Below are 12,957 nucleotides of genomic sequence, written 5' to 3'. Positions count from 1 at the left end.
CATCAGTGACAATCATGGTAGCCTTCAGGTCTGCAGAAAACACAAAACTATATAGGCCAGGTAGGTATATGTCAACGCTCACTACACTACTGTAGACAGCACTGCATTTTCCCCATGAGACTTCCCCTAAAATTGATATACATTTAAAAACAAAACTAAAACAAATATGTGCCAGATTGTACCTCAAGGAAAACTCACCAAATACTCAATTTTACCAGCAGGGCATTTCACACATCCGTAACTTCCAACTGTATCCAGGGAAAACCCAGTGGACCAAGAACTTGTAGAAATGCACAGTTGTATCTGCATTGGAAAAAAAAGTCATGTGATTACAGTGCCAATATTAGTGGATGGCATTGTAGGTGACTATGTCCTTGAAAGAATATTGATTCCTACATAATAAACACAGCCACTACAGCCATCTGTAAATGACCAATGGAAACAAAAGTTAAAATATAAATACTCCTTATCTCCCTTATTGCATTAATTAAAAATGGACACTCTAACGAGTACAGTGGTTGAATTTTTAAACACGTGTTTAAAGCACCTTATTCTTGCTGAAGATATTCTTTTTTTTGAATGAGAACAATATCACATCTCTGTAATCTGCTGGGTGTTTCACGTGAATATCCTCTGCCCGGTACTGCAGGATGCGCGACGTCTTATTGATGATCCAATACGGGCTGAAGACAGAGAGCAACATGCGATTCCCAATACGTCTCACGTGAACATGGATGTCTACTGTCATGGATTCAGAAGTATCTGCAGTAAAGCAGACAGGAAAGAATTCTGGAAGACCTTCACGAATTCGCAAATGCCCATTCCAGTTCCTGCCCTGGTACTTAACCAGAACAAGCTCCATGATCTCCCCATTGATCCGTGAATGCAAAACATCACAACTACTGCCTTCTGCCAACTCATGTGCCTCTGCAGTGCCCTAAAACAAAGAGAACAAAATCAATGACCAACATTAGGAAAATGCATCTTTACAATCATTGAACAGCAAGGCTGTACCCTTAAAACACTGTCCTACCCTGGATTCATATTCTATTCCTTAGCCTACCACTATTGTTAAGCTTCTGATTTGGCAGTATGCCAACACTGACCAATGATCAGATGTGTCCTATTATCACATGTTCATGAATAAAACAATGGTTTGCCTGAAAGCTAATGGAGTCTACTTCCTAAGGGGAGAGTTGGGTTTTAGCTTCTTGACTTCACTATATGTTGTGTAGAGCCAACCTCAGTGAACCCAGCAAGATTGTTTCAAAGTCTTCTTACAGATCGAATGTATGTGTTTGCAGTACTGGACTGAAGCTTCTAAAACAATACATTACTATTTTTACGCAAACCACACTGATCATGCGGAACCATAATGAACGTCACTTGTGTACCAGAAATAGAGGTTTATTCACTGAAGTCTGGTCTCTTGACCATACAATATAAAGGGGCCAAAACCAGCAAGTTTCTCCATTGTGAAGGGCTGAGCTGGCTTAGTATAACGCATAATTTAATCTTTAAGAAGACTCTGTAGAAATCTTGGTTGGCTCTTTATAACAACTAAAACAACTAAAATACAACTGTCCCCTTAGTGAATAGACCCTATATAGTGATTTATCCCATTTTCCTTGCTGTAGGGCTACAATCTTTTCTTGGTACTTTGTCCTAGGTTCTGTCTTATGTTCACAAGCCCACGCTCTATCTCTGCTAGGAAGCTTTTAGCATTTTCAGTAAAGTAAAACTTTGTAATATTAAACTAACATTTCTAATTTCAATTTACGAGACAGTGATTATGAACGAGACATCTTACATTTATCAACATGCAAATACAGTCACCACAATTTTAGCAATTCTACCAATTCACTTTTGCTGCCAAATGAAGCACATTTACCTCCAGCAGGTATCGGAGAGAGTAAGGCAAAAGGTTCCTGATGGTCAGTGAGGGATACAGATGAATAATGTATGCAGGATCCCAGTCATTCTCCCCATTGCTAGCAACAAAATTGATTTCATCTGGTACAGCGTGGCAGTTCACTATCAATGGTAGGAAGTTGACCTCAACAGCCGGGCAATAAAGAGTGCATTTCACCTCGCTGCTCCTGTGCAGCATTTCCTTCCACGTAATGTAGGTGGTGGATTCTTTAAACTGGCCTTCCAGTGGACCAGAAGGCTTCAAGAAAAGCTGACACCTGATAATGGCATGACATTTTGTAATAAAGCTACACTAAAACACTAAACTAAAAATTAGCTAAATGTCTTTTTATTGGTGGTATTTAGGAAAAGAGACAAAAGATGTACACGTATGAATACGAAAGCATTTACACTGTTTAGCTTTAATTCCATTTTACTTTTGGTTTATATGAGTAGGTTTCTGAGATTTACAAAAGAAAAATAAGGAGATTTGCCTGTAGATTTTACTGCAAATGCCTGTTAAAAGAACACACACAATGCGTATCTCCAGGTCGCAGAGCGGCATTATCAGGGTGGGCAATTCTGCAATGTTATGCTTCAGATATTTATAGATAAATAATAAATTATATTAATTCATTAATACTGTGTATCAAAGATGTAAAGTGGTCCGAAGAGAAGGTTAGACACGGTTGCTTTTCAAACTTTACAACAACAAAAATTCAAATTATAATGATCCCTTAAATTTACCTGTAGGAGTCAAGGGGAACATGGAATTCCTCATCTTGTCTGGAAACCCCAATAGGCTCCAGAAGCTTAGCATTTGGTACGAACTTGTACACTGTAAATGGGATTGAGAAATGGTTCCTGACCTGAAATAAAACAGATCAGTTGGATACAATTGTATTAAGGAACTGCAAGCTTCCCTGACAAAGGTGTATTCCCCTTGATTTTCTTCAGGTACTGGCTAGTGTTCATTTAATACAATAATGAAATACTATTTTAACAACCGGTTCTGCCTAGTATCAGGGAATAAGTAAGCAAACATCTATGTTTATTTCTTTGACCTTTTAACCATGAATATGATATAAAAACAATTGTATTTTAATATTTATAAGGGAACTATTAATTTCACAACATTTGGCATATCTACATTCATTTATTTTGACTTCCTATTGCTTGTGCTTTTTGTCAAATTGGTGTAGTTGTTTTGGAGAAATTTAGCTTCAGAGTTAACTGAATGAAAGTGGAGATGAATGAAGACGTGACAAAAACAACATTATCTGATCAGCTTTCTCTCTTCTCATCAACCCTTACAAAGGCTTCTCAGACCAATAAACAATAAATCAACAAGTTAAGAATATGGTAGGTTAATATGGGTAGGAATAAATGGGATCCTCCAAAAGGGAAGTTAAGATATAGTACTGTGCATGTGCGAAAAATTCTGTAAAGTATGAATGCTTTAAAAAAAAATACATATTAATAGTTTATTTCTATCCTTTAACAAAAATGCAAAGTGAGTGACCAAATCAACATTTGGAGTGACCGCCCTTGGCCTTCAAAACAGCATCAATTCTTCTTTGGTACACTTATATAAAGTTTTTCTAAGGAACTTGGCAAGTGGGTTGTTCCAAACATCTGTGGATTTAGACAACCTCATTTGCTTCTTCATGTTATCCCAGACTGACTCGATGATGTTAAGAGGGCTCTGTGGGGGCCATACCGTTGTTAATGACTTTGGCTGTATGTTTGGTATGATTGTCATTCTGCAGAATAAATTTGGGGCCAAACAAATGCCTCTCTGATGATATTGCATGATGGATAAGTATCTGTCTGTACTTCTCAGCCACAAGGAGACCATAAATTCTGACCAAATTCTCAACTCCGTTTGCAGAAATGCAGCCCCAAACTTACTAACCACCCCTTCGGCTACAGTCAAATATTTTAAATTTTGACTTATCCATCCAGAGCACCTGCTGCCATTTTCAGCACCCCAGTTTCTGTGTAATTGTGAATAGTTGAGTCTCACCAAATATTGATTTCTTTTGTTTTGTATTTAATGACTAAAAATAAACTATTGACATGTCTACTTTTGAAAGGATTCTTACTTTACAGCAAGCCCCCTCAAAAAAAAAAAAAAAAAACTTGTGCACAGTATGTTTTAAAATGCATATGTTGCTTGTTTCAATATAAAAAACACAGTTGCGTGGATTTAGAGTATAAAACAGTAAAATGTAGGACTAGGTGGGAGATCATTCTTAAGTAAAAAATACCAGATATCGATGAGTAGTATGTTATGGATTCAACATCAATGCAAAACCATCAGGTGACCATTACATTTGTTTTTAAACTCCATAGCGAAGTAACACATTCAATGACCGTTTCATTAGCACTTAAAAAAAAAAAAATATATATTTTTTTTTTAGAAAAACCTAAAAATTCTTAAAAAAACAACAGCACCGATAATACATTGAGTTTGTTGTAGTGGAGGCCATGGATCCATAATGTTGTTTGTGTGTTCATTACAGAGTCAGCCACTCACCTGTAGGGGAGACCTGACAGAGATAACTTTATTCCCTTCAGTTGCGTCAATCTGCAAGACAACAGAGACACAAGCCTCCTGCAGTGGACTGCGCACATTATATAGGCGTCGGGCTGGCTTGGTGATAGGGATATTTGTCATCTCTGTATACCCTTGGGGAACTATGAAAACAAGAACATTGTTTACTATAATAAATAAAGTACAGTATGTGGTTGAGCACTTTTACAAAATCTTTACCAATGCTCAGCGTAAAGAGGCTACTTTCTTGGCGGTGAAGCGCAGAAACTCTTCCCCGATTAAGCTGCTCCACGGCAGAAAATTCAAGATCCAGCGACTGCCCCTGTGCTACATCGTGGACAGTCTCGTGTATAGGTGAGCCTAATTTCCGCAGGTTTGTCCCATGCTGCAAGATGATGGGGACACCTAGTGCATTTCTGACAGTAACTGGAGCCTTGTCCTTCAAGGAGTAGTCAAATGTAGAGGCTGTGCCTTCGCTGAAAGCCTGTGAGAGGACACAGAGAAAAGTGTTTAGATGGCTCACAAAACAAATTATTCACCCTAATCCCAGAGATGCAAAAGGAAAACAAGAACAGCTCTGTGTTTAACAAAATATAATGCAGATGCTTCAGCAGGCAATAATAAAAAAGGATCTGACATGTCATGTATGCATTTTTAACAGTTATAGTGCTTTGGAGAAATTAATTGCATAATGAGCTTCTTTGTAAACAGTGTACAATTTATGATATAGAATAACAGTACAAGAGACTCATAACAATAAAAAGTCAAACGCACTTACCTTTGCCAGATTACTGAACACTCCCAGCGTGCACTTGGAAATGGTGATGTTCATTGTATCTTTTGAGGAGATGGTAATAGCAGACTGTGGTTCAGGCAGCACTATGAAGTCATCTCCAGGAAGTAAGCTTCTGTCTTGAATGGGATTATTTTTCATCTTGGCAAAAAAGAGAATAGTGCTGACAGCTATGGTCACATACAGTTGTTGGCTTACTAAATACACATCTGCGATCATACCTCTATTTTAAGATTCCAGCGACGTTTCCCTTCATCAACTCTCTCAATGAGTGGTTCCCATACAGCATAGTTCTCATTATAATAATGAACCTGGACCAAGAGAGATTAATTTAACTTAAAACAAAACATATTTCTCTAAAATTTCTAAAGAAGAAATGACATCAAATTCCACACTCACGCACACAGAGTTCCACTCCAACTCATGCTCACTCAATATAATATGCATGAAAATGTGTAAATTGTAAAACAGTTCTTTATAACCTCTCAGTATTTGAGAAGGCAGAGGGATCTTCTGTACCTCTAATGTGGTATCTGCATTAACATTCATGAGGGATGTCCACTTCTTCACTGTTCCAGTAAAGGTAGACTCCACAAGGAGTAAAGGCACTGTGCGATGGCCCAATCCACACTCAAATGTGACCTGCACAGCCTTCACCTCTACGTCAAAGTTCTGCATCTCCTTTGTTCCTTCTTCACTCTGCAGACAGTCTGTCACTTCATGGGCGGTTTCCACTCCCAAAAACCAGTTGTTACAACTGTCTGTTGTCTTCACATCCCAAATGTTCTTATGGTCAGTCAAATTCTCATTGCTGGCATCCTGCTGGGGCTTTGGCTTTAGTGCAGCCACTATTGTCTGGACTGTGTTTAAAATGATGGGCGAGATCTGAAAGGAAGAATAAAAGGAGGTTAACGGTAACAAGTCCCCAATGGGTGTTGAATGTTGATGTACAACAGGGATGAAAACAGTAAAATAATGGTAAAATATGTAAGACATTTCTAAATCCTTTCATATAGCTATTACCATCTCTTTCTGTGCTAGCTGGTATGCAAATACAGTCTTTAATGCCCAACTTAACTGCTAACAGACATTTAAGGGTTTTTAATAAATACATAAGCTTCTGTAATAATAGCTGGACTTGCAGTCTACACATATCTTAAAACCACATGAGAAATACTGCACCTTAATGATGACTTCTTCTACAGTGAGGCTGGCATTCTGTTCTCCTTCACGTTCTGTGGAGCTTTCCAATAACAGGGAGCAGGGCTGTAATACCTATGGAAACAACAGGCAAAGTGTGTTGAATAAAACAATAAAATTAAGTATATGCATGACTTTAGACAAAAATATCTTGAACATCAATTTGAACAATACAGGTTATTTTCCAGAAAATGACCAACAGGTTTATGTTCACAGAATCAAAGCTCAAAGAAAAAGGCATGTCTGAAATACACGGGTATCTTTATGGGGCTGAGTGCGCTGAACGTGATGTTAAAAAGCCTAGTTCTGATGCTTTTTTGAGCTCTGAATCAGTAACAGTGCTGCTTGGAGAACCTGTGCTACGATTACATAGTTACATGAAAGTGACTTGTAAGACTTGTAAGAGCTATGCTCAAAACGGTGGGGCTATCGTAATACCAGTATGGGGGAAGCCAATTTCTGGAATGAAACCCATCGACTCGGGTGTGATAAAGCAAAATAAGCAAAACAGAGACACCAAAACAAAGAGGCAGAGGTGTACTGATAAAAGAGAGGTTACAAGAGAAGCTTAGAGTAGCAGTAATCTTATTTTTTCCTTTTGTTAGGATTTTCTTTTTATATTTTTTATTTTATGCTGGGTGATTTGTGCTGCCTGTTTACAGTGACTTGGTTTCCAACAGCAACAAGATTTTAACCTAGACGATTAAAAGAACGGCAAGAGAAGATCATTCCATCAGCCACTGGTCTTAGTTGAAGGAATAAGACCTACATTGACATACAACATGCTGTCAGATGAACAAGTACATAAAGTAAAGCTTATCTCTGTTTTTGGATAAATCCATTGGGAACCAAAAATTAACCAACATCAGACAAGCAAATATTAGTTTAAACATTTGCTGGCTTGTAAAGAAAATCAGAGGGGAGGGTGAGAGAGTGATTAACAATAACACTTCTTTTTTCTGCCCAGTGTTGTTAACTGGGTCAGGGGAGGCATCCTGGGAAATGGTTATACTACACTAACTTAATAAGGGCCGATTGTCTGGTACGCAGCAGATTTTGAAAGAGGTCAATAAAATAAGTGAATATTTAGCAGAAAATGGCAGTCATACTGTAGTGATGTTATTTCCACGAAGTTCTCTGAGAAAGGGACACGCCAAGACTTTCAGTTCCTTCACGACTGCTGCAATCTTCTGGGATGAGTTCACATTTGAAAAGGTGACCTTGCCCTGGAAGGACACAGCCAGAGCAGGGGCATCTGCTTTTGTCAGGTTGGCAACAAACACTATTTCAGGATCCATGATCAAGGCTTTTACAATAAATCTCTGCTGTGTTGCAGGTTCTGTGGAAGAAAGACACAGTTTCTCATATAAACAAATAACTAAGTAGAAATATACTCCTCAAATTGATTTCCTAGTTCTCGCACAACTAGAATTTTCTTGTGATGTTATTTACTTCGCATTCTATGATGGTCCTTGGTGTTGCTACTACTCATTCTTCGTAGACATCAGTACATTTACTATGTAGGGCATTTTTCAAGAAACCGTTTAATTTACAATGATGTTGGTTAGTGTAATGTAACATATCAATAATTAGATTTGTGTTAATAGTTAGCCTTGCTCCAACAGAATGAAATTTACATTGTGGTTTTCTGACAGTGGGTATATTTTTCTGCCTTGGTTGATACCATCAGTACCATCAGTATGGTATCTGAGTCTAACGGTGGTCTTGTTTCAGGGAAATGTGGACTCAAATGAGCCTCAGTAATCCTACATGTGGACAACTCAAGTGAAGTACTCCACAGTTTGAACTCCAGAGCAATTTCCAATTAAATCAATTTGGGATATCTATGAAATGTCTAGCAAATTGTGAATTTGACAAGCATTACGTGTAAAACGTGTAGAATGGTGATAACGCTGTACCCTGTTAAACATACAAGCAATTAAATGAGGCAAACAGCCTCCACTAAAATAGTCTAACAGCTATAGTAACTGCTTATTTACAGACTACATCTGATTTGGTGCAAGAATATTCTGACCCACTCACTGCTCATTAATTAACAATAGTACATTGTGTTCTCGAAGGGACACGCATAGTGTCATTCACTACAGGAAAAGTACAAGTCATATGATCCAGACTGTGTGCAGGGCAGATTATGGACTTTGTATTCAATTTCTAGTTGTTTGTTTTTCTGTATTGTTAATTTCCTTTGAAATAAGATTCAACAGAAGGAGGAGACAGAAAAATATCTGGACCGCAGCTATTTCCGCATATTCCCCCCCAGTGCACAGATAAGCAATTAAGAATGGTATGTACAAGAGAGTCATAATGTTAAAAAAAAAGGTTGCTTGTATGCAATGTGACAAATAAAAAACAAAAATGACGTTTGTAAAGATTAAAAAACATTCCTTGTATAGTAAATACCAATAACATCATCGTTAGAGATCTTATGGGAGGCATTTCCCAAATAGGTCCCAGAAAACTACAAAAATGGGGGAATAATTGCAGGTTCAATCTGCCTATAACCAAAAATAAACAAACAAACCAGGGCTGTATCCCAAGTAGAAAAATCAGAGAAAAAAAAAAAAAAATCACTGAAGTGGTAAAGTTGACACTTATTGTGTGCACATTCCCCTTTAAATTTATGTATTTTTCCACTGATCAACTGTGCCTGTACAAGGATATCTATTTCTATAAAAAAAAAAAATAATAAAAAAAAAGAATAACCCTTCTGTTAGGTACTATAAAGCTAAAGCCTACGCTAATTTTTTGATGGGAAAACCCTGGTGTCTTGAAAAACTACATTAAAACTAGACTTCAAGCACATTGGATGTCTAGTAGAAAAGAATGGGTGACTGCAGCCCTTTTTTTGAAGATTGGTTTGACACCTGCTTTGTTCCAGAGGTGAAAGCCAATTGTGAGGACAACAATACTCCTTTCAAAATGTTGCTCTTTGGAGAGGATGCCACCCTCGAACATTCGAGTGGCTTTTCTACCACCAAATACGACCTCACTACTGCAGCTCATGGATCAATGCGTCATAGCCCAGAACATTAAGTAAGCATATTGCAGCAATAGAAAATGAAGTACGAGGACAAGAAGTCCTAATCAAATTCTGGAAAGGCTATGGTAGCTTTAATTGCATCAAAATGATAAAAGATGCTTTGAATGACATAAAGGACACAACAATGAAAAAGGCCAAAACCCATGCCCATAGGCGGTTGATTATTCCAAAGACTTTGAAGATTCTGTAGCTAATGCTACTGAAAATATTGTAGATATGGAAGTGGAGCAAGAAGATGTTGCTGAACTAAGCTCCTGACCCAAAAAGATCTTCTGGAACTTGAAGATGAGAAGATGTGTGGGATAGGGGTGGAGACCATAGAACAGCCTGAAGGCTTAACTTCAAAGGTTTTTGTGGAAGCCATCTTCTATCTTGATAGCGCCATGTGTCTTTTGAAAAGCATGATAATTACTTTGAAAGAAGTTTCAATCAAAGCCAATGCTAATATTTCAGAGGCTATACCCATTAGAAAGTAATCTAGGTGGGAGGGATGAGCTACACATCAAACCTCTTTAGACGCCTACTTTTATAAAAGGCTTGTAGCACCCAGTCAATCTTCTCGATCAACATTGACTGACAGTCCATCTATAGCACTAACATCCCCAGCCCTGCTCTTACTACTATTGCTATTTGTAATCCATTATGCATTATGAGCAAATTAATAGAATCTAAAGAAAGCCCATCTTGCCCTGAAAATAAAAAAAACAATATAGAACTTGTGTGGGTGCACTAAATGAGAGAGAAGAAAATTATAGCTCACATGAGCACCACAGAAATGTTACAACAGTCATTGTCACGAAGGGTACAAAAATATAAAACAGCTCTATCCTTAAAGGGTTAAACATTGTGTTTATTTTAGTTACAAATCTGTTATTTATATCCATGACATGCATTGCAGTGACATGAATTGATAAGTCAAAAAGGCAGTACTTCACTTTAAATACATTTTAATTTCAAAAATGTGCTTTATACACAGCATGTATATTTTTTCAGAAGGTGTTTGGTGCAGACCTCACTATGTTTAACCCCTTCGCGACCTTTGCCGGTTCAGGACCGTCATGACAAGAAGGTCACTAAATGACCTTTGACGGTTCTGAACCGTCAAAAAGTTAAATAAGCTTAGAAAGTGATCAAGGATCACTTTCTTCGCTTAAACGGCCTTGCTGCAATGCCTCGATGTCGAGGCATTCAGCAAGGCCGAGATCGGCATCGGGGGCCATGTCTGGCCCCTCCCCGGGGCGTCAACAGCCGCCATACATTGTATGGCGGCGGACGCCCGTTTTAAAAGCGTTTAGGAGGCGATCAACGATCGCCTCCTAAACTTAAATGGTGTCGCTGGAATGCCTCGATCAGGAGGCATCCAGCGACACCAAACACTTACCTTTAGGTGGGCTGTGACCGCTCCGGAGAGCGGTCACAGCCGCAGCTGCCGGTGATCTTCGCCATCCGCAAGATGGCGGCGGCCCGGGAAATAAAACAATAAAGAAGAAAGAGTTCGCTAGACGGTCTCCAGACCCTCTAGAGAACTGGCTCCACTTGCTGGTTGAATACAGGTACTGCATTCAACCATGCAAGTCAATGGAGCCCAGCTTTCTAATCACTATGTGATTAGTAAAATATTCAAAAAAAAAAATAAATAAAAAAAAAATGGAAAAAAAAAAAATGTGCTAACATTTAAAAATAATTATGCAGTGATGTCACTAGATGAACCATCCAGTACCAGCAAAATGTGTAAAAAAAAAATATAAAAAAAGTATTAAAAAAATAAAAAAAATAAAAAAATAAAGTTTATTATTTTAAGCAAGTGCTAAAATTTCTCAAAAATCTCAAAGAGTTAAAATAAAAGCACTTCAAATACCCAAGGGGTGTCTAATATATAAAAAAATGGCTGATGGGGTAAATTGGAGTGGCCTAGCTCACAGATAGGGCATAGGTACAGACTGACCAAAATGGAGAAAAAAAGCGCACTTCCCAAATGTGGCATTTTAAATCTGAAACAACCCGACAAACCCATGCATGTCGGGTATCACTGCACTCAGGAGATGTTCCTGAACACATATTGGGGGGTTGTTTGACAGTGACATATACCAGAACCTGTATATCTATAACTAAAGTACAATTTGTGTGAAAAAAATTACTATTACAAAGTTTGACAAAGTGTAGTTCTATAATTGGTGCATGGAAAGGGTTAAAATAACAGCATTCGGAATACCCTGGGGTGTCTAGTTTTCCAAAATATATGGTTTGAATGGGTTAAATTGAGTTAACCGGCTTCAAAGATATTCCAAAGAGGAGATGGAGGCAGAATGACCAAATGACCACCTGAATTACGCATGCCCCAAAAGTAGCCTTTTACCAGCCAAACACTCTGACAAACCCATGCATGTGGGGTATCGCTGTACTCAGGAGATGTTCCTGAACACACATTGGGGTGTTGTTTGATAGTGACATATACCAGAACCTGTATATCTATAACTAAAGTACAATTTGTGTGGAAAAAAAAAATAAAAAAAATTACTATTACAAAGTTTGACAAAGTGTAGTTGTATAATTGGTGCATGGAAAGGGTTAAAATAACAGCATTTGGAATACCCTGGGGTGTCTAGTTTTCAAAAATATATGGTTTGAATGGGTTAAATTGAGTTAACCGGCTTCAAAGATGTTCCAAAGAGGAGATGTAGGCAGACTAACCAGATTTGTTAAAAAAGATTTGGAAATCATAAAACGCTGCTTGTACTTATTGCCCTATAACGTACAAAAAACAGCAAAAAAACATAAAAACATTGGGTATCTCTAAACTCAGGACAAGTAGTAGAATCTACTTAGCTAGTTTTTTTACTTGCTTTTTTAGGTGAGTAAAAGATTTTTCAAATAAAAGTCATAAAATGTCTTTTTTTTCAATTTTTCACCATGTTTTTTTTATTTTTTTTATAGTAAATAAGATGATACGATCAAAATAATGGTATCTGAAGAAAGCCCATCTTGTCCTGAAAAAAACAATATATAACTTATGTGGGTACACTAAATGGGTGAGGAGAAAATTACACCTGAACACAAGCACCACAAAAGTGTCAAAACAGCCTCGGTCCCACAGGTAGAAAACGAAAAATGAGCCCGGTCCTTAAGGGGTTAATATATTGTTGTTTTTTTTATCCAATTACAGTGCTAAAGTATGGTTTTGTTGTAACCAAGTAAATAATCAGATCTAGTCAGGGTTCACTTGGGACCACAGCTTCCCTGTGGACCTAATGGTCTGTCAAATAAGTTGGATTTTTTTTGTTTTGTTTAATATTTAAGGTTAAACGACATCTTTATTAACATTATTATGTGAGGTTAAATACCATGTCTGTCTTGGAAGTCGCTTTATCATTATGGGAATTGGTTACTAGATTTCATAAACCAACTGTGTGGTGTGCCTTATTCTGTTCTGAAGAA

At 37.7% G+C, this 12,957-nt stretch overlaps 1 protein-coding gene across 2 annotated transcripts in view; it reads right to left on the bottom strand.

Moving 5' to 3' along the window:
- VPS13C (vacuolar protein sorting 13 homolog C) overlaps positions 1 to 12,957 on the bottom strand; it is a 96,777-nt gene that overhangs the window by 19,604 nt on the left and 64,216 nt on the right. For both annotated transcript variants that reach the window (XM_053464997.1, XM_053464998.1), the window contains 11 exons: positions 7,571 to 7,800; positions 6,444 to 6,536; positions 5,781 to 6,146; positions 5,483 to 5,572; positions 5,247 to 5,402; positions 4,688 to 4,952; positions 4,451 to 4,611; positions 2,659 to 2,780; positions 1,892 to 2,189; positions 548 to 937; positions 199 to 303 (listed from right to left, as the gene is read on the bottom strand). In XM_053464997.1, the coding sequence (XP_053320972.1) occupies positions 199 to 303; positions 548 to 937; positions 1,892 to 2,189; positions 2,659 to 2,780; positions 4,451 to 4,611; positions 4,688 to 4,952; positions 5,247 to 5,402; positions 5,483 to 5,572; positions 5,781 to 6,146; positions 6,444 to 6,536; positions 7,571 to 7,800 (2,276 nt within the window). The remainder of the gene's footprint in view (positions 1 to 198; positions 304 to 547; positions 938 to 1,891; positions 2,190 to 2,658; positions 2,781 to 4,450; positions 4,612 to 4,687; positions 4,953 to 5,246; positions 5,403 to 5,482; positions 5,573 to 5,780; positions 6,147 to 6,443; positions 6,537 to 7,570; positions 7,801 to 12,957) is intronic.

Source organism: Spea bombifrons, chromosome 4 (assembly GCF_027358695.1).
Source record: "Spea bombifrons isolate aSpeBom1 chromosome 4, aSpeBom1.2.pri, whole genome shotgun sequence".
Taxonomy (NCBI): Eukaryota; Metazoa; Chordata; class Amphibia; order Anura; family Pelobatidae; genus Spea; species Spea bombifrons.
The sequence above is the reverse complement of the archived record's forward strand: the minus strand, read 5'-3'. Positions and strand labels throughout refer to the sequence as shown.